We start from the raw sequence: 22,327 nt of genomic DNA, 5'->3' as shown, positions 1-22,327 counted from the left end.
GCTTCTTACTGTCATTTATTATTAATTAGACCTATAGGCAACAGTGTACACGAGGATATAGTTAATTTTAAGTATTCACCAAACAATAGATATAAAACAGAAAATGATAGCCTATTGCAAAATGGTTGCCAAGCAACCATTTGTTTTCTCATCAGGCGTGTTAGAGTCAGCTTAAAAAGCTGCGCGTAACTTCAACAGTTTTTTGATCGGATGATATTTGTAATTTCCTTGAGGCAGCCATGGATTTAAGAGGAACTGGGGCTTTTATCACGCATAACAACACAGCATACATCCCACCGTCTCTGATGCCTGGGTAAAATAACACACATTTACCAAATATACGGTTTTTGCATGCAAACAGCGTGACTTTACTTTTACATGATGTGTAAATTGTGTCATTTTAAAATAATTTAGGTACTGTGGACATGTCCCGACAACAAAATACATTTATGGAGAGACATTTGGCAATTCAACACTAAAGTACTTCCAAAACAGTCGATCTGCCATCATGGCGTCTAGCAAAACTCATTACAATACAGGTGATGTACCTGTGACGACCCTGCGCTCCCATACGCACACTCAGTCATCCATCATGCCCTACTGGGTTCGGTACAACATTGACTTTAAAAGACAGAAAGAAATCAAGGACTTTAACATGGTAAGTATGAGTACTACGATTGACAAAAGTGCTGTTGTAGAATGAAAATCTTGTTCTATTTTAATACTTGGAGCACTAGTTAAGACCTCCAAAGGAATATACTAGTTACATGATCCAGTGTGCTTCAGAGAGTACAGTAAATAAAGTACATACTAAAACTGCTTCTTTTTCTTAAAGTTGTCTCAGAAGCACAGGGAAAATTACAAGGATAAGACTGGCACTGTGCAGTCTGTCAACTACTTTGTCGTACCAGTGAATGAGATGGATAGCAGCCCATCAAAATCAATGTAAGAAATACTGGAAGTCAATAAAACAAACAGTTATTTTCTTTAATGAGCCCACTCATGTACTACTTGTGTTTGACTTATTGAAATGTTTAAAGATCTTATTTCCAATTTGCTATTGGGTATATTGAGTGAGAAATCTGTTTATTGACTTTGCTTGGGCAAATCATTAATGTAAATTATATTTTTGCAGTGCAGAACCAAGAATGTGAAATGTATACCGGTTACCGGTAGACTACAATGCAGTTATTTGTTTACTTTAGATTACTAAGCTTTAAAATAATAGGTTTGGGAAATTTTCTCTCTCTCACTCTCTCTCTCTCTCTCTCTCTCTCTCTCTCTCTCTCTCTCTCTCTCTCTCTCTCTATCTCTCTCTCTCTCTCTCTCTCTCTCTCTCTCTCTCTCTCTCTCTCTCTCTGTCCATTCAGATTTAATTGCTTCTCTCTCTCTCATGCTCTTGGTCCCTTGAGATAGTAAGAGACTATGACTGTCCAGTGGTTATTTGTGAGAGAGTCTCATTTGCTGATGCAGTACTCAGGGTTAACTGTGCTTGGAGTTCTGCTGTCTCTAGGGTGTTATATTTACATTGAGCTGCTGGGTAGTTTCTAGAGTCATACATTATTTATGTTCAAGTAAAACAAGTTCAGTTTTGTCATTCCCCTTCTCTTTCTTTTTGGTCTAATTAGAGACTATGTCGGGTCTGAATAAATGGCATTGAAGTAGCATCCTGCCTTCACAGCTGATGAAATTTGGAGTCAACTACGATCAGGATGGCCTCCAGGGGCCGCTAATTACAAACTTACTTATGAAATAAAACAAACGATTAAAAAAATCTCGTTTGTGTTTCTTGAGGGAAAAAACGATATGCTTTTATTAAAAGAAACAATTTAATCGACATGCTTTTAGAAGTTTCAGAAAAGGGCAATTCTATTAACCTTATATTGATCTTTAGGCTTGTTATTTTCAGGTAATGTGACCCACACTTAGGGTAAGACGATGACCTAGATTCGCACTATGAATAATTTATTTTAAATTGTGTGTAAGGCAAATATACAGATTTGCACAATTTTTGTTGTTTTCTTAGAAACAATGTTAGTGCTCTTTCACATACTGTGAAAAAGTAGGCCACCATGCCAGAATTAGATTTGTTGTTTTTGAATAATTGTTTCTCAGTCTCTTTAATAGAATACAACCAGAAAATACAGGAAATGTATTTACTAAATACAAGTAAGCACTGTATAAATATGTAAACTGATGTGTCAAGTTTTAGGACAAACTCTCCTTACACTTGAGCAATAGCAGGAAACTGCAGGATCTTAAACCTAAATTAAATTAAATCCTAATTTCTAATTTTGAAAAAAATTGTCCTTTTTAGATGTGTTTAGTGCCAAGAAAGGTTACACTAAACACTGACGATGCTTAAAGAAGACATTTATTCCTCAATAAAAAATTGTTTGTTTATTAATAAAATAGATACTGTACATTTTTTTTAAACAAGAGGACATTTTCTCTGATTACAAAAACATAAACATCAAAACATAATCTCAATTAATTTTCTCCTGCCTTCAATTCCTTAAATGCATACAAACAGTGGTTTTCAAATTCCGCGCATGCGCTTAGGGTCCGGAGGTCGCATTTGCAGGCTGCCTACGTCATCAAGCCTGGTTAAATGAAGTTGACTGAGCATTTCACTCGCAAGTCATAATCATAGTACAAAACTACGATTAACTAAGAATAATAGTCAACTTTATAATTGTTAATATTCTGAATTAACTATTTATGATGTATGGAATGTATATCGGTTTTACGATCGTTTTAACATGGACCATTTTCTAATTTACGTTGCGCATAATGAAGTTTCGCGTAAACAGCAATAAAACAAACAGCATACTTTCCGTCTTGTTTGAATATTTTAGGAGCTTCAAGTCCCATTCATCCCCGGAAGAGGGAGACAACGTCTGGGTAAGAGTGCACAGACTGACGGTGAGAACGGCCACCGAAGCATCCGAGCATCCCAAAACTTTCATTCCCTCAGTGTAGCGGATCACGGTAATACTGAAGCACTGTTTGCAATGTCTCCTGCACGGGCACGAGCTCTTCTCGGGCTCCTGATAACCATCTGCACCCAGAGCCCACTACTGCTGGGTAGGTCAATCTGCTTATCATTAAATTAAATCTGTGCATGTGATTCTGGTGGGTTTGTGGTCACTTTCTTTTAGTATTAGTTTCAACTCAACATTAAGTAAATTTGTTTTGTCTAAAAAAAAATGTCGGGGCTTTCTCTAATGTGGTTGCTAGTCTTGTGGAATTTAGTCATCTGGTGGAAACAGTAAAATTGTACTTCTTAAAAATGTTTATAGAATTATTATAGATAAGATAGATATACCACCTGCAAGTGCCATTACTTACATTATTTTGCCATTACTTTGTTGAATAATGTTTTGGATACAATGTACCTAACATTTATCAAAAAGTTTTAGTACAAATTTTTTCATATCAGCTGGGCCCCTGATAAATTGGCAGGTGCACAACATTCATGTGTTTTTATCTTACATTTAAATCATTCAAAAAGGGCATAATTCAAAAACTTTTTACAAACTTTATAACAGTTACTAAATCATTTCCTATAATGGTAATATAAAAAAGTGACCAGTCAACAATATACCAACAGTTTGATCTAACCTGAATAAGACATATTTTCAGTGGCTCAATTCCTGATCTGCGTGTTGGCAAAGGGCTGTTAGTAGGTGTGCTTATGCAACAGATGTTCTTGGTAATACTTTGTTTCAGCGAGGTCATTAATTCAATTGGTGTGTGGTTTAGTTTGGAACTTGTTTGGGAAAAAAAGGTTTTATTTGCATATCAATATATTCGGTCTAAAGTGGGGTGACCGGGTTAACTCTCTTGATGAGAGCTAACTGTTAGGCTGGCTTCTGATTATAATGGTATAATAATGGTTCATTTCCAGGTCTTGACATTATAAGAGTTACTGCTTTCATCCATTACCAAGAAATGTCAAAACAGACTATCAGATAGACAGACAGGCAGATTTCTCACAATTATCTGTACAATAAAATGTCTCAGAGAAGAATAACTGTACACTTGAGTACATTGTGCATGTGGATTTGTTATGGGCTGTAATTGCACTTCTAGACACGTGTTTTGTCAAATTAGCGCCAGGACAGGAACTAGCGTTAACCTCTTAAAAAGGTCATAAGGGAGTGTAGCCATCGCACAGATGTTTAAAGCATCCCATTGCTTTCAGTTTTTGAAATCAATTTTAGCCAGGTTTTTCTCTCTCGTTTCCCCTCTCACTCTCCCTTTCCCTCTTAAATTTGAGGGGAAAGGAGTGGAGCAAAGGAATCTTGGATGAGGAAAGCAGTAGCTAAATCCTATACTGAGCTGCATTAGCTGCCACGTTACAATGAGCCTTTTTCATTTCTCTTTGCTCTCACTTTTTCTGTGTTTTGCAAATGTTATTTATATGAGGTCACCCAGTACAGTCTGAAACTGCCATCAGCAGCTGCATATTCTCTTCTCTTTCTTCTTCACCTTCCTCCACTCTTCTCCTCTCCACCTTTCTTCTTTTCTGTAACAAAACAGGATACAATGAACACACATACAACCTAAATCCACCTGCCCCTTGGGGAACTGTGTAGATCATAAGACAGTAAAGCCGTGCCAAGAAATAAAAACCCTTAAGAACTGCAGCTTCCAAATCATTCCAGACATGTGTCTAACAAATAAAAGATATATTGGAAAGAATGAGATTTAGGGTTTTGTTCCACAATCTTGCACTTTAACATCACATCATCCGTTGTTATTTCGGTAAGAATGAGCTGGTATCATGATCTCTGCCAGAGAGAGCGAGAGACAGAGAGAGAGAGAGTTGTGAAGAAAAGAAAAGTCATGCCCCAACCAGCTACTGGAATTTAATCTCGCCCAGATTTCACAGAGGAATTCGTAAAAAGTCTTTGATTGACACGTCCAGAGTTTTAAGATGTTTGACGGGTTTAGAGACTTACCTGATTGTGCCAGTGCAGAGTTGGCATATAGTTGGCACAATGCACAACCTGTTATTTAAAAGTATGGGCATAGTCTAGCATCAGATAGTCTAGCAACCTCCAAAATGCTTCATCCTGAATTTTATGTATAGAGTAAAGCACTGTGCTGTGTTTGTTGTTGGCACTTACTCAGTAGTCATGTATAAAGCTACTTATCCCTAAACAGTGTGTATAAAGCTACTTATCCCTAAACAGTGTAATTACCGTCAGGTACAAAGAGAGCTGTTGTAACAACCCAGCCCTATACTGGTGTGGCTTGTAAAACAGTAAACATGGCCCTGGGTGCACAAATTTATTGCGGCAATCAAATTTACTTCACCTCTGGTGGGTAACAGCATGTTTGATAGTGAAGTCACCCCTGTAGCTACATTTTAATTGGTTGACACATTACAATATCCTCTGACCTCCACTAATGTAGATAATCGCAAATGCCCTTATACCCTCATTCACTATTCCCTACATTCATCCACTTTTATACTTCACTTGAATGAGTGAAAGAAATCAAGTGAGTGAATTCGGACACTTGAGCTCACTGGAAGCGCTGCAGCGCGTGCACCATCTTCTACAGACACGCAGGAGTTCATTCTGCTCGAGCATTGGTGGACTAGTAGCAGCTAGCTTTCAGTGTACATTAGTTGTACACTCACCATTGCGGTGCATTGTGGGGTTAAATGAGTGTACTCAAAAAGGTGAATTCGGTACCACTAATAATGAATGTACACTCACCTAAAGGATTATTATTAGGAACACCTGTTCAATTTCTAATTAATGCAATTATCTAATCAACCAATCACATGGCAGTTGCTTCAATGCATTTAGGGGTGTGGTCCTGGTCAAGACAATCTCCTGAACTCCAAATTGAATGTCAGAATGGGTAAGAAAGGTGATTTAAGCAATTTTGAGCATGGCATGGTTGTTGGCGGCCAGACGGGCCGGTCTGAGTATTTCACAATCTGCTCAGTTACTGGGATTTTCACGCACAACCATTTCTAGGGTTTACAAAGAATGGTGTGAATAGGGAAAATCATCCAGTGTGCGGCAGTTCTGTGGGCGAAAATGCCTTGTTGATGCTAGAGGTCAGAGGAGAAAGGTCAGACTGATTCAAGCTTTGACTGAAATAACCACTCGTTACAACCAAAGTACGCAGCAAAGCATTTGTGAAGCCACAACACGCACAACCTTGAGGCGGATGGGCTACAACAGAAGAAGACCCCACCGGGTACCACTCATCTCCACTACAAATAGGAAAAAGAGGCTACAATTTGCACAAGCTCACCAAAATTGGACAGTTGAAGACTGGAAAAATGTTGCCTGGTCTAATGAGTCTCGATTTCTGTTGAGACATTCAGATGGTAGAGTCAGAATTTGGATCCATCAAGCATTGTTACCACAGTGCAGGCTGTTGGTGGTGGTGTAATGGTGTGGGGGATGTTTTCTTGGCACACTTTAGGCCCCTTAGGCATTGTTTAAATGCCATGGTCTACCTGAGCATTGTTTCTGACCATGTCCATCCCTTTATGACAACCATGTACCCATCCTCTGATGGCTACTTCCAGCAGGATAATGCACCATGTCACTAAGCTCGAATCATTTCAAATTAGTTTCTTGAACATGACAATGAGTTCAGTGTACTAAAATGGCCCCCACAGTCACCAGATCTCAACCCAATAGAGCATCTTTGGGATGTGGTGGAACGGGAGCTTCGTGCCCTGGTTGTGCATCCCACAAATCTCCATCAACTGCAAGATTCTATCCTATCAATATGGGCTAACATTTCTAAAGAATGCTTTCAGCACCTTGTTGAATCAATGCCACATAGAATTAAGGCAGTTCTGATAGCAAAAGGGGGTCAAACACAGTATTAGTATGGTGTTCTTAATAATCCTTTAAGTGAGTGTATATCTATTAGTACTGTATAGGGGGCTATTTTAGACACAGCCTACGTCTTTATTCCCCTAAAGTGAAAGTTTTAAGCAGAATGCACTTCTGAGAGTCGGTTGACATTTTTCAAAATGGTATCAGAACAGCAGGTGCTTGCCCTGTGGGTCTTTCCATATATCCCTATGAAGATACAACCATGACTGACGATAGGACCTGGGGGCATTTACTTTTACTCTTCCAGTAAACACGACAATGAAAGATACTCACTTGATCTTGATTCAAGGCAAATTTTTAACAATTTAAATAAAATCTACTTAACCACAATCATCACTACTGTAGGTGATGTCCACTCTCTAGATCATGGGCTAGTTTGCAGCATAAAATGCTTATTTTAAGGCTAAGATTTAAATCTAAATACTTTTTAAAAGCCTTGATTTAATCAAAATGTGAACCCACCCTACATCATAAATTTTAATATGGGCCAAGTCACAGACGGAGGTTTGATGTTTCTGTGATGTGCGTGTAAGTAATTGCGCTGGCTTGTGTGATGTGGTTCCAGATTATGTGAAGGAATGTTCTACTGCCAATATTACATTATAAAGTGGTGACCAAGAGCCATACGTCTGAGCGTATACTTGACTGATAAAGACTGATCTCTCTCACCAGGCCTGTTTCCAGAATCATGCTGCTGTACAGTAAACAGGCACGGCGATGAGAGATTTGCTCACTCCAAATCTAAGCAGGGTTACGAAAACAGCCCAAGCACACTTACGATAATTCCCACAGTGTTTCTTGTTTGATACAGATGAAGCTGTAGTCGTCACAGTAATGGGTCAAGTTTAGTTTGAAGAGAAAAATGTACTTTGATGTCCAGGCACCTTACAGACATCAAAACTTACTCGGTATTGGTTAAAGGTCACGTTCTTTCTGATCCCATTTTTTTAAACGCTAGTTAGTGTGTAATGTTGCTATAATAGCATAAATAATATCTGTAAAATGATAAAGCTCAAAGTTCACTGCCAGGCGATATATTTTCTTTAACAGAATTCGCCTTTCAAAGCCTAAAGCAAACGGCCGTTTTGGACTTCAGCCCTCTACTTCCTGCTTTAATGACGTCACTAGAACAGTTTGTTGAGTAAACTCCGCCCACAGGAATAAGTCAGTTGCCAGCTAAGCTAACGGCTTGCTAAGCTGCTATCGAATCACAACACACTAAACAAGCTACGCAATCAGAACTCAATACGTATTTCTGAAGGAAGAACTTCATAGAACAAGGAACACAACAGCCCGTTTTTAGGACAGTGAAAACATCGGTACAGATAAGTAAATTGTGTGAAAAATAAATTGTTTTTTACACATAAAACATGAACATATCTTATATTGCGCACTGTAAACACAATCAAAGCTTCAAAAACATAGAAAGAACGGGACCTTTAATACACACCTACAATGTGTTATTTATTATATGCCTCTTTGTAATACTTGAGTTGGATTGGTCAAATAATTGCAGCATCATTTACCTAGCGTGGCCATTCGTGCCAGTTCCGCCGGACACGTCCCGAACATGTTTTCGGGTTCGTTCTCCGAAGTCGCGTTGGTCGACCGCAAACGTCATCAAGGTTTAATATTTTGGGTTTAATTTCAGAAAAGCAACCGTTACATCTCAAGGTAATAATGAAATTACAATGATTGTATGTCTTAAAAGAAATAAATCTTAATTTTCTAATGTATTTTAACTGAAATGTGAAAACCTCGATGACGTATGCGGTCGAGCAACGTGACTTCCGGAGAACGCACCCGAAAACATGTTCGGGACGTGTCCGGCGGAACTGGCACGAATGGCCACCCTACATTTATCTGCAAAACTATATTGACTATTGTTTCAGGTTGTCTTGCCTCTTCATACTGTTTTTCTATCATAAAAAATAATAAACTCAAATCAATAAGCGCAATGTGTTAAGTCAGCCAGTGTTCAGGTTGATACACAGTCCTGGTCTCCCTCTCTGGATTTATCTGGATTATACAGCCCTTTACTGTACCAAAAAATACATGAAATAATAATTTGAGTTGAAATTGTTTTATTATGTGAAAAGTAAGAAGCAGACATGAGCTGGCACATCTAATGTTTGTAGGGAAATTGGATGCCTGGTACAACTACATTCCAATACTTACTTGTACAATATCGAAACGTTTAGTTAATTGTTTGCAACTGCACTCTTAAAGACAATAATCCACCCTTGTGTCGTTGCAATGTGACCAACATATGACTTTTGTCTCACAGGTTCCAAGCCACTACCGCCACAAAATGTGAAGCTGTCACCAATCAATAGGGGGTTGAAGGTCACATGGGATCCACCCAGTGAGTTGGACGGGCGGCCGGTAGATAGCTACACCATCGGCTACGGGAAGTCCATGAAGTCACTACGCTTCGTAAACGTAGACAGGGAAAGGCGGTCCAAGATGCTAGAGGACTTAGGTAAGGGTGTATATCATTATTTCTTTTGAAAAATAGCTTAAGACTCACAGCATAGCGTCTCAGCATAGTTCTTATATTTGCATGTTGTGTTGTTTTAGAGCCTGGAGTCCTGCATTTTCTCAAGATGAGTGCAGAGAATAAGGATGGGATGAGTAAACCTGTCTACAGGGCAGAGACTCCAGGAGGTGTGTGCTAGCCAATTTCATCACATACACTGCTATACCAAAATCCTGTTGTCTCACAGCAAGAAGGTCCCTCCCTGTTTTAACTGTGTCAGTGTGGGTTTACTCCGGGTACTCCGGTTTTCTCCCATTTACAGGTTTAGTAAATTGGAGATGCCAAATTGCCCCTTCCCAAACATGCATGGATCAACTTGTATATGAATTAACCAGTTCTTACCATGAATACAGTCATATATACTGGAATGGGGTTAAGAATAAAATAAACACACAAACTAGACCAAAATCCATTATTTGCATACATATATACACGTTTGGCATTATACACCAATGTCATGTAATGTCTGAAAGTTCACTACAATAAGCCTCATTCATTTTGTGTTATACTAATCTTAAGGGAGCTGACACAAATAATTGTGGGCCTTTTACAAGGAAACTATTTATAACTTTATGGCTCTTTCTGCTTATTGTTCACTTCACAACATTAAACCAGACTGGTTGGCTAACACACACTCATGCATAGACTATACAGGATATATAGTTGTTTCTGTTTTTCAAATAACTCACTGTTGGCATCTGGCGCGATCAAACTCCCCAAAGAGGGAGCATTTATGTGGCCAGTCCTTGTATCTGTATCCAATCCAGAACTCAATTTCAAGAGCTTTAAAGCTTTTTGTTGTGGTATCCAGTCACTTGTCCAACACACGCCACATACATTTTTTCATATGATTTTTTTTCATTATTCGTCTCCAACAAACAGGATCTGGGCATATTGCTGCATGTCCTAAAGCAATTTTCCAAAACATCTTTCATAATTGAAAAGTACATTAATAATCTTGCAAACAGATTGTGAATGTGCTTGCTGAGGATGGTTTTAGCAACAGTAAGCATATTTGGTGTTATAGCTCCCTGTTTTAAAGATAGCTGGTTGTTAAATTGAAAATGATACTCGCAAGAATTTTAGTTTTCTGTAACCATGTTGTTTTTCTTTGCAGGTGGGGAGTGGGTGAAACTGGATGGCTTTGCTGTCGAGCCTTTTAACAAATCATCTCCAGGTAAGCCCTCTATTCCCTCATCTCTATTCATGTTATAATCTGTAACTGGCATGCAACAATTTTAGTGGGAATTTTTGTACGCAAATCGCGGGTTAACACATTTTTATTTGTAAAAGTTCCAGTCAACTAACATTTTGGATAGGCACACTTATGGAAAGTCTAGATTTTACTCCCTTGAGAAGATTGTATGTTTCGGGTCAGGTGTGGATGCCAAAAACTACGGATACATAATTTTCCAGGAAATAAGGTGATAGTTTGGCTGTTAAATCTAAGCTTTTATTTCTCTTCTTTACAAATCCACTGAGCCTGTTTGAAGCCAAATTTGTGCATGTGATCTCTCCAAATGAAACAAAAGGAATCCCAGATTTGAACTAAAGGATTTTTACTTGCCCATAATCTCACAAGAACACTAAAAATGGAGAATGCCATTAATGCTAGTAATAAACATGCCTCTACTGTATTTACATTTATCTAAATCAATACAAATTTTTCAAATACTTTGAAAAAAGATAAATATTTGAAGAGTTTGTTCCAAAACGCCATAAATCCATTTTGACTAATTTCGGTATAAAACGTGTTTTCTTTAAAGTAATAGTCTACTCATTTTCAATATTAAAATATGTTATTACCTTAACTTAGAATTGTTGATACATCCCTCTATCATCTGTGTGCGTGCACATAAGCGCTGGAGCGCGCTGCGACGCTTCGGTGGCATTTGGCTTGGCCCCATTCATTCAATTGTACAATTTAGAGATAAAGTTAGAAGTGACCAAACACATCAACGTTTTTCCTGTTTGGGACGAGTAGTTGTACGGGCAAGTTTGGTGGTACAAGATAAGGCGTGGCGCTTTTCTGGGCGGATTTAGAGGAGGAACTGTGTTTTGTGGCGTAGTAGCACTTTTTGGAGTACTTCGACTCGGCGCAGTAACACCCTCCCTCTCCCATTATGAGAGTGAGAAGGGGAGCGGACTTTTCAGGGGAGTCGAAGTACTCCCAAAAGTGCTATTACGCCATAAAATATAGTTCCTCTTTTAAATCCGCTTAGAAAAGCGCTACGTTTTATTTTGTACCACCAAACTTGCTCGTATAACTACTCGTCTTAAATAGGAAAAACGCCGATGTGTTTGGTCACCTCCAACCCTATCTCCGATTGGTACCATTGAATGAATGGGGCTAAGCTAAATGCTATCGAAGCGTCGCAGCGCGCTCCAGCGCTTACGTGCACGCACACAGATGATAGAGGGATGTATCAACAATTCTTAGTTAAGGTAATAACATATTTTAATATTGAAAATGAGTAGACTATTCCTTTAAGTGACAAGATGAAAACCACTATTTTCTGTTACAAACTTCCACATAGCATCTTTAGGTTATAAAACCATAAAAAAATTCAAATCCATAATTTGATTTGTAAAGATTTATTATAAAAACAGATTATTTTTTCCCACAAAATGCAATAAATCCATGAGTTTCCAAGTTTTTTTCAAAATGCTATAAATCTATTGAATCAATATATAAATGTGCATTCATCTTTGCCATGTTATATTCTTTTAGTTGACTAGTGGTATACACTGATTAAACATTAATGGCGTTAATCAAAACTCTTACTTTGTCATATTAAGAACACTGTCATTGCTGCTGTCATCCTTGGGACGTCGTCACTAAACTTTTTTGACAGCGATCAGCTGTCAAATGTTTTGGTCCTGCTCGATTTTCGTTGGCTTCGAGTAAAATAATGTAAAGTTTTTCATAAGATCTCCTGGGGTCAATGTGTTAGCATGACAGAAGCTTGATGCTGTCGGGAGAACAAGCAACAGCCGGGATTTTTCAGTCTCCTGAGTGCCTCTCACGTAAATTATTCGATTTCGATGGTTTACGTCACAGGAAACCACAAAAGGTTTATGCCAACAGAAGTATTATTTTGTTTTTGTTTGTTTGTTGATCACGAAGTACAAAGTAGATGAGGAAAACTAGGATTCTGTGTTGAATCAACGCGCCACCATCATTGTTTACAACGCATGGAATGGTGCGTTGTGATTTGTTGAGCGGATTTATTGCATTCTGCAGAGAAGGGGGAGTGGCGTTTATTGCGTTTTGAGAATAAAGGGAGAGAAGATGACAGAATAACAAGGCGGATATTGAATTTTGCATAAAATTAAGAATTTACATTTAACACTGACCTGATACAATACTGATTTTGCCGGTAACTTATAAAAAAAAGGGCGTTTATCGTGTTTCAGAACCAAACTCTTCATTTGTTTGTTCGATTTGTGTTTTAGGAACAAAATCTGTGCGGAATTTATAAAAAAATATATTTTTCATTTTACATACAAATGTTTCACCTATTTACACAAAAAACATTCATGCTCAGATTAATAATACATAAAATGTGAGCAAATGCATTTTTTGGGATACTGCAGTCACTGATTCTGATTGTAGGGATTTCTTTGCCATTGATATTTAAATCTCTTGATTTTCCCATAATGCTGTCCAGGCTGGAAATTGCTAGCTTTTGTCATGATATTCCCATAGCATTGCTCTGGCTTTGCCACCGGGTTAACAATAAACACATGCACCATGTCCTGCTATCATGTTAACCATGATGTGGCAAGAATGTGGCAGGAAACGCTCAATTCTGTTTCACAGCCACTATTGTTGTGTTATTATCCTTTTGTCACCATGTTGGCAGTGGAAATAAATGGCACTGAACATTGAGAGCCAGACCACATGCAGGCCAGCTGAGTGCACACATGGACTGTGGTAACTCTAGAGCTGATTTGATCTGCTGATCCGCAACCTGGATCTTGTTATCACGTTCAAAACCTCCCACAGAAAATTAATCGGGGAAAATTCATACAATCAGAAAAAAGGATGAGTGGAAAGGAAAAGAGAACAAAGTGGCATCCTGGAACCAGGACACCATCACACCGAGATCACCATATTGATGTGAAGTAAACATTGAGAAGAAGAGAGTTCGAAAATGATCTGCTATGATTCAAAGCCCACGGGTATGTGAGACTGGCTCAGCTGTGTTGGCTGGACTCTTTGAATGGGAAGTGGGAATAAGTGTCTGTTTGTGTGTACAAGGGAAAAAAAGGAGTTGCTGTTACTGTCATTTCTATTAATTTTGAGACCTGACACTTTTCATTAATTTAGATTTTCATTCTGTTGCCAATGTTAAAGTGCAGTGAGGGATGCCAGAGCAAAGTTTTTTCTTAAGTATGCAAAGTTTATGTTAAGCCAGAACACTGACAAAAAGGTTGAACATCTATAAAGAACATCTTATACAGCCCTTCTCCCGTTTCCTCTAATTTTTAAATCTCCACGACCCATAGTGATATTCATTTCAAAACACATCTATATTCATCATTCTAGGACCCTTTATATGAGTACCAACTGTTTTAATGTACCATTTAATCTTTAAAATAAGTAAAAATTTTGATGGACTGTTTTGGACTGTGCACATTTTGTGCTATGTTTCTAGAACACAAAGCGAAGAAACAGATTTTGTAATAAAACATTAGGTACACAAGATGCTGTCAGAACTGCCAGAAAATGTCTCATTATGGAACAGATGCGTGTTGACAGAAAAATAAAATAACTTTGTAACTGGTTATCCATTACATTTAAAATCCTGACAGTATTTTATCACATGCTACAAACTTATACTCAATAAGAATCTTTTCTTTTTTTGCTCTATTATGTTTTATGTGGGTAGGGCCCCTTATTAGTTATTGAAACAGGCCCACTGCTCTGCACATTTTGTATGTCTCTCTTATCTAACAGACTCAACGAGTTCAACTCAGCGAGATCTCTGCTAATGAGCTAATGTTTTGAATCAGCTGTGTTAAATAAGGGAGACATACAAAGGTTGTGTCTTAACGCTTAGGCAGCTGACTTGTTGACTCGCTGCCTTCATGCCGCCAAAGTCATTAGGTGTGTTCAAATTAGATTGATCAGTATTGTAACACATAAAACCAGAAACACAACGCGTTATAAGGAAAAAATACCGCTTTTGGAATTTACTTATGGTTGAAAACACCTTTCTGGATCTACACGCAAAAAAACGGTGAGTAAATAACGCGTATTTGTCAACTCTGTCAAAGGGTTTTTGTGCTAAATATGCTGTCATAGTTTGGGATGCAAATGTTATCAGAGCTCCAAAAAAATCATTTTGGTACTTTCGTCCCACGCTACTTTTGCCCCGGTTCTCCCCTACCGCAAAAGCGTTTCGAAAGTAGCCGAGGCTCCAGAGAGGCTGGACAGAGTACTGATGACTACAAAGCTCTTCGTGATTGGTCGCATCACTGATGACAACGATCACATGCATTTAGTGTTTAATCCAACCTTCAGTTTCACGAATAAACAGTATAAAATCATGTTCTTATACACTGAAAAAAATGATTCATTGAATTTAATCAATTTTTTAAGGTAAGTGGTTGCAATCAATTTATTTAAGCTAAATTTAAACAAAAGTTTTATATTTTTTATTTTACTTTACTAATGTTTTTTGTTTAAATGTAGCTTAAATAAATTAATTGCAACCACTTACCTTAAAAAAATTGATTAAATTCAATGAAAATGCTAAAACGTGCTTATATACCTGAATATGTAATATAAAATTTAAATGAAAAGGAAGATGAAATGCAACTAACTATTCAATATAAAGGGTTTTTGGTTGCAACTCAAATTAAATTATTTGTTTTTTGACAAATTCACCATCTGATTCGATAAAAAAAGGAAACAGCGCACACATCACTAGGGCAAACAGCAGGTGTCCGACTTGACGGCTCAGTCTTTAACTCCTCCCTTGACTGCAAGCGGCAAACCTTGCCAATTGGTCTGCACAGCACCGCATGAACTCGAACAAACCTATTGCCTCATGAGGCAGCGAGGCAACAAGTCAGCTGCCTTGGGTTTCAGACCCAGCCAAAATATGCAAGAGCAGTGAGGCTTCAGGACCAGGATCGAGAGCCGCTGACTTAAAGGGATCGTTTACCCAAAAAATGTTATTCTGTCATACTTACCATCGTTCTGTTCTAAACCTTTATTCTATGATTTTTTTAAATTCTGAAATAAGACATTTTAATAAATTAAATAATGGTAAGCACACAGTTGACGGTACCCATTGACTTCTATAGCAGGAAAAACAAATGCTATGAAATTGAATGGCTACCGTATCTTATTTTGTTTTTAACAGAATAAAGAAACTCAAACCGGTTTAGAACAGCATGAGGGGTAAATAAATGATGGCAGAATTTTCGTTTTTGTGTGAACTATCTCTTTAAATTACATTTATGCATTTATTTATTCTGACTTACATTGATTCATGGTTGCAACACATTCTCACCCCATGTCGTCAATATTTGACGCACTTGACCATGCGTCAATATGTGACGCGGAGGGTATACCTTTCGCGTCATTTTTTGACGAACTGGGGACTTCAATACTATTACGTCCGTTGCATTCTCTTTCCTATTTTCTTAACATTTTCGCGTCGGTTTAGGGTTAGATTACGCGAAATTAAACAGTTGTCACCTGGCGTTGGGGTTAGAGTTAGGTATGACAGTTGTCACCTGGCATTGGGGTTAGAGTTAGGTTTGGGTAGGGATGTCATTATGTAAATCCAACCCTAAACCGACGCGAAAATGGCAAGAAAACAGGAAAGAGAATGCAACGGACGTAATAGTATTGAAGTCCCCAGTTCGTCAAAAAATGACGCGAAAGGTATACCCTCCGCGTCACATATTGACGCATGGTCAAGAGCGTCAAATATTGACGACATGGGGTGAGAATAGAGACAGAGCGCAGTTATGCAAACCTGAAAACCACACCCACCGGGGGGGAACTCAATCCAACCGTCTCCATTGACTTTGTATTGCGAGAAGCCGCCTCCCTGTCACCTCCGGCCCACAACAAAAAACTGAACAATGCCCAAAAGCTGCTGTGTGACAACATGCACAGCCAACAAGCCAAAGAACACAGAAACAAGTCTCTACAAGCTGTCGAGCCGCAAAACCCAGCCCTCAAGGAGAACAAAGTGGATCGCCGACCACGCCTCCCCCCACTGGACGCAGCCCCACCAACAGGAGCACCATGAAAAGTTGCCTGTGTCCATTTTTGTTTCTTTAATAGCTCGTTTTTTGGGGTGGACAGCTTATAAAAACTTATTTGCAGATTAAACTTAAAAACAGAATAATACCTAAAAGCTGCTGTGTGACAAGGTGTACATCTAACACGCCAAAAAAATAAATAAATAATTTTTTATAAGCTGTCGACTTCAAAAAACGAGCGTTTAGACACAGAAATGGAAACAGGCAACTTTTCATAGTACTCCTATTAGTAAAACTGCGTCCAATAGGGGGAAACGTAATCGGCGATCCACTTTATTCTCCTTAAAGACTGGGTTTTACGGCTCGACAGCTTATAAAAACTTATTTCTGTGTTCTTTGGCTTGTTAGCTGTACATATTGTCACACAGCAGCTTTTAGGCATTATTCAGTTTTTTGTTATAAGCCAGAAATGACAAGGTGGCGGCCTTTTGCAATACAAAGTCAATGGAGACTGTTGGATTGCTTTCCCCCCCGGTGGGCGTGGTTTTCAGGTTGTGACGCGCTGCGCTCTGTCTCTATGGGTTGCTTCATAGTATACCTTTTATTAGTGATTGTGACACTTTAGCTGTTATTTTAGCAATTTTACAGTAACATTGCAGCAGCCATCATTGTTCTGCTGTGTGTGTACATGACATGCATGAGCTGTCAGGTTTTCTCAAAAACAACAGCAATAGCAGGCATTACAATATTACAGTAAAATTGCAGTAATACTGTAACAGGTCGTTTCATCATGAAGACAATTTTATGGTATTTTGGTTTAAGCATCACAGTCACACACATACAGAAAGAAACTACAAGTGGTCATCTGAGAATAATTAAGAGAGAAAGAGAGAGAAGAGAGACAGATTTTATTATCCTCTCAGGGATACAGTCCTTCACACCAGAGAGCAGAGAGAGCTGGAGAGAAATGCACATAAAGCCATGTATGAAGAAAAAGGAAGACTGTCTGATTTGCCTGCCAAGTTCTGGCAGATTACAGTACAGAAATAAGAGAGAGGATGTGAGCGTGCGTGCACATAACTGTAAACTGTGGCCCAGAGTAGCTGAACTCACATTAGCAATGTCCACACGGCAGGAAATATTATTGCAGTGGTGTCATAGTTCAAGGTTGTTTTGACACTTACTTTAATAGTTTGGTATGAACTAGAATTTGGTGTGAGGGAATCCTGCAGGTAACTTTGCACATTGTACTTTTGAAATTGTTATCACTGTGTTCGCTTGGGTGCGAACCAGAAACTGTAGTGTGACAGTGCCCTTTAAGCATCTTTGTTATTTCAAGTGTTGTTTGTTTTATGAGAGTGCAAACTGTATCCCTCCCAAGACTAAATTTAATAATCATGGTACAATCACGATGAGGTCATTTCTTTTTAACAACGTAGCACAATTGTTTTTATTTGACTCGAGATATTTTTTATAATGACACACATAATCTTACCAATTAAGCTCCAATGCCAACACTATTATTATCTCTCACTATTTTTGTCTTTCATCAGGTAGCATGGTGTCTATAACTTCATCACAAATAAACCCACGGCCCCCAGTTCGGAAGATAGCACAGAGGGCCCCCCAGTCATCATCAGGACCAGAATCCCCTCTTCAAGGAGGTCACCTCCCTCTCAGACTCCAAAATAAACACAGAGTTGACCTCAGTCAGCACCAAGCAGACCAGCGCAATGCTAACAAGCCTAAACTGGGTAAGAACACAAATCTCTTCCTCTACACTCTTAAAAATAAAGGTGCTAAACGATTCCATAAAATAACAATTTTTCCATATATGGTTCCATAAAGAAAATATACTGTTATATGCGCAGAACCTTTCTGTTTCACAAAATATTCTTGTGGTAAAAAGTTTGGTAACACTTTACTTAAAAGGGTGTTCATAAGACTGACATGACATCTTCATAATCATGAAGGGCTAGGAGACATGAAGGAGATTTTTATGCATGTTTATGACAACTGTCATTTAGTGTCATTTGTTCAATGATGTCACTTTTATTGCCAAAATGACATTGTTTGAGATGTCTTTGCTATGACAACTTGACATAAACCAATTCAACATAACTTGTCATAAACCTTTCATGAACATGATATAGCAGAATAATTATCAAACTTAAGAAACTACCTAGCTTTATGGGTTAATATTACATTAAACTGTCATTTAAATATCATTAAGTGTTAATACTCTGTCAAATAGTTTTATAACAGCATCATTAATATTTTTCTTGACCTCAACTACAGTTCTACAAATTGAACTTGTCATTAAAATGTCATCAAGTGTTAATACTGTGTCAAATTATTTTAAATACCTTAACAAAATGCAACAGACACATCAAAAGATTATACTTAACTTTATTTATATGCTAAATACATGAAAAAATGACAACTAACAGAATATGTTCTTTCTCAAACAGAGGATTATGAAATTTTCTGACATAAAAGATTAAGTGTTTTAAACTGTTCGTCAGCGATATGGACCCAACACTGTGTGGCCAACCCAGTCTCACAAGGTTTTGTGATATGGTCACGTCATTTTTTAAATTCTTTTTTCGTGATATTGTCATGAATTTCCGCGGTTTTTCGTGATCGTGTGACGAGTTCCTGTTTTCGTGTGATTGTCACGTGTTGGTTACTCAGCTGCTTTTTCCTGTTTTCAAACCGTTGTCGCTTCGGTTTAAGGTTGGATTTGGTGCTTGCATTAGAATGTCACTTTATGTATTGGTTTATACTATTTTTTTCAGATTTTTTTAGATGTCGCCTGGTGTTAGGGTTATAGTTGGGTTTGGGTAGGGATGTCATTTTATGTAAATCTAACCCTAAACCGAAGCGACAAGGGTAAGAAAATAGGACAAAACAGTTGATTAACCAATACGTGATAATCACATGAAAACAGGAATTTGTTATACGGTCATGAAAAACACAGAAATTTGTGATAATATCACGAAAAAAGAATAAAAAATGTATGTGACTGTATAATGAAATTGCGTGAGGCTGGGCTGGCATGGCATAACCCATTAATGTACTGTTTTTATTTAATTTTAGGTGAGTCGGTCTTCAAATGCAATAAAACAATTTTATCAATTTTAATAATAATTATAATTATTATTATTATTATTTGATGATTAATATCATTTCTCTAACACCTGGAGGAAACGTAAAAAAATTATGAAGAATATTCATGACGCTGTTATAAAACTATTTGACAGCGTATTAACACTTAATGACATTTTAATGACAAATTTAAATTGTACAACTGTAGTTGAGGTCAAGAAAAATATTCATGACGCTGTTATAAAACTATATGACAGAATCAGTGTTAATTTCGTTGACGAAGACGATGACGAAAAATATTCGTCAACGAACCTTTTTTCACGGACGAAGACTAAATAAAAACTAAATAAAAGTCAGATATGATGACGAAGACTGTAACGAAATATAACTGACACTTTAGTCAACGAATTAAAATAAGACGAAAATGTTAGGGAGGGACAAATGGAGAAGAGATCCAATCAGAGCTACTCATTTTGTGGGGCAAGTTTTGTGGGATCCAATCAAAGCGAATCTTTGAGGGTAGGTTGATCTACACAGGCAGCAGGCAGTAGAGGCATTTTAAAAACCCGCGGCAAAGTTCGTTTTCACGACAGGTTGTTTACATTATATTTAGTTGTACAGTCTTCGTTACCCAGCTTTGGCTGATTTCAGTTGACTTCGCTCGTTAGCAACACGCTAACGTGTTGCGATGCACCCGGTCTGAAGACATGTCTCATTAACAACAACAATGTCAGAGCTAGCGTCTAATCTGGTCACACTTCAAATATGACAAGACGACAGCCTGTAAAAATGACTCATCCAGAAATACATGCAAAGGTAAACATGCACGCTAAGGTTATTTTATAAGATAAACCACTGTGTTTTCGCTAATCTTGGAATAACATAGAAACTAAAGGAATACACATCTGAACTGTATTGATTGTATTGGATTGTCTGAATTAATACTGAGTATAAATATTCAGTGTCCTCAAATTGAATGAAATGTGTAACGTTACTATTATAGTAGATGTTGTGGTTTTACATGACTGGACAAAGTGCGTGTGTAAGTGCGTGTGTAAGTGCGTGTGTAAGTGCGTGTGTGTGTCTCTGTCTGTGTGTCTGCGCGCGTGTGTATCTGTGTGTGCATGTCATTTAGGGAGAAGGCATATCTTTTTCAGGGACCATGTATATTTTTTCGGTAGAGCGGGCCTTATGCTTATTTAATGTGATATTATCTTTTGTGAAAAAGCCACGGTCAGTTTTTTTGACATTAAGAATAAAATAAAATATGTGTTTTCTTTAACAACCATTAAATTTGTCTCTGTATTGCATATTCAAACCTTAATACCATTCCATAACATACTAAAAAACTTAAGACTAGACTAAGACTCTTATGATATTTCGTCGACTAAAACTAGACTAAGACTAAAATATTTCAGATGACTAAAATAAGACTAAAACTAAATGGTGTGTTATTCAAAAGACTAAGACTAAGACTACATCAGAATTTGCTGCCAAAATTAACACTGGACAGAATATTAACATTTTAATGACAAATTCAATTGGTTTCACTGGTAAAAAGTGGTCAGTTATGTTGTCTTGGTAATGTCAAGTTGTCATGACAAGTTACACTCACCTAAAGAATTATTAGGAACAGCTGTTCAATTTCTCGTTAATGCAATAGTGTGGGGGATGTTTTCTTGGCATACTTTAGGCCCCTTAGTGCCAATGGGGCATCTTTAAATGCCACGGCCTACCTGAGCATTGTTTCTGACCATGTCCATCCCTTTATGACCACCATGTACCCATCCTCTGATGGCTACTTTCATCAGGATAATGCACCATGTCACAAAGCTCAAATCATTTAAAATTGGTTTCTTGAACATGACAATGAGTTCACTGTACTAAAATGGGCCCCACAGTCACCAGATCTCAACCAAATAGAGCATCTTTGGGATGTGGTGGAATGGGAGCTTCTTGCCCAGGATGTGCATCCCACAAATCTCCATTATCTGCAAGATGCTATCCTATCAATATAGGCCAATATTTCTAAAGAATGCTTTCAGCACATTTTAAGAATTAAGGCAGTTCTGAAGGCGAAAGGTGGTCAAACACAGTATTAGTATGGTGTTCCTAATAATCTTTTAGGTGAGTGTATAATGTATTGGTTAATATCAAGTTAGGGTTAGGGTTAGGGTTAGGGTTAGGGTGTCATGTCGTGATTATGAAGGTGTCATGTCAGTCTTATGAACACCCCTTCAAGTAAGTCTTTTTAGTCTTCTTTAGACTAAAATGGTAAGAAAGAATTGGTTACTATAAGAACATTTGACTAAAATATACTCAAATACAGCTTGCTTGTCTTCAGTATGTCCTATATAGCAGGTAAAGTATAATGAAACATGGCCGTATCTGGTATCCCCCCTCTGTTCATAGCATCTGAGTCCGTCTATGTGGTATCACTGCAGGCATCCAGAGCCCTGGGAAGGAGCGCACCCATTAACACGGCGGTCTTGAGTAAAAAAGTAACCGCAGGTACATCACACAGATCATAGTGCTGCTAACCAGCATTCCACATTGAGTATTTTCCCCA

General features: G+C 37.9%; 2 protein-coding genes across 2 annotated transcripts in view; both read left to right on the top strand.

The window, feature by feature from the left end:
• The first annotated feature begins 47 nt into the window (after positions 1-47).
• cimip2c (ciliary microtubule inner protein 2C) lies at positions 48-1,775 on the top strand. The gene is made up of 4 exons (XM_055185978.2): positions 48-313; positions 415-658; positions 836-945; positions 1,629-1,775. Exons 1-4 carry the CDS (start codon positions 240-242, stop codon positions 1,648-1,650), a joined length of 450 nt encoding a protein of 149 aa, XP_055041953.1. The 5' UTR covers positions 48-239; the 3' UTR covers positions 1,651-1,775.
• Positions 1,776-2,661: 886 nt separating this feature from the next.
• The window catches only part of fndc1 (fibronectin type III domain containing 1), a 55,055-nt gene continuing 35,389 nt past the window's right edge, over positions 2,662-22,327 (top strand). The window contains exons 1-6 of the mRNA XM_073856112.1: positions 2,662-3,087; positions 9,169-9,363; positions 9,462-9,548; positions 10,538-10,597; positions 18,204-18,404; positions 22,171-22,269. Of these exons, the coding sequence (XP_073712213.1) occupies positions 3,015-3,087; positions 9,169-9,363; positions 9,462-9,548; positions 10,538-10,597; positions 18,204-18,404; positions 22,171-22,269 (715 nt within the window). The 5' untranslated portion in view covers positions 2,662-3,014. The remainder of the gene's footprint in view (positions 3,088-9,168; positions 9,364-9,461; positions 9,549-10,537; positions 10,598-18,203; positions 18,405-22,170; positions 22,270-22,327) is intronic.

The sequence above is a fragment of the Misgurnus anguillicaudatus genome, chromosome 18 (genome assembly GCF_027580225.2).
Source record: "Misgurnus anguillicaudatus chromosome 18, ASM2758022v2, whole genome shotgun sequence".
NCBI lineage: Eukaryota > Metazoa > Chordata > Actinopteri > Cypriniformes > Cobitidae > Misgurnus > Misgurnus anguillicaudatus.
This window is presented reverse-complemented; position numbering and strand designations above follow the sequence as displayed.

Coding starts and splice junctions, on each gene's coding strand:
- cimip2c (XM_055185978.2), top strand. CDS start 240: ATGGATTTAAGAGGAACTGGGGCTTTTATCACGCATAACAACACAGCA. Junction 314..414: donor CCACCGTCTCTGATGCCTGG/GTAAAATAACAC, acceptor AAAATAATTTAG/GTACTGTGGACATGTCCCGA. Junction 659..835: donor AAATCAAGGACTTTAACATG/GTAAGTATGAGT, acceptor TTTTTCTTAAAG/TTGTCTCAGAAGCACAGGGA.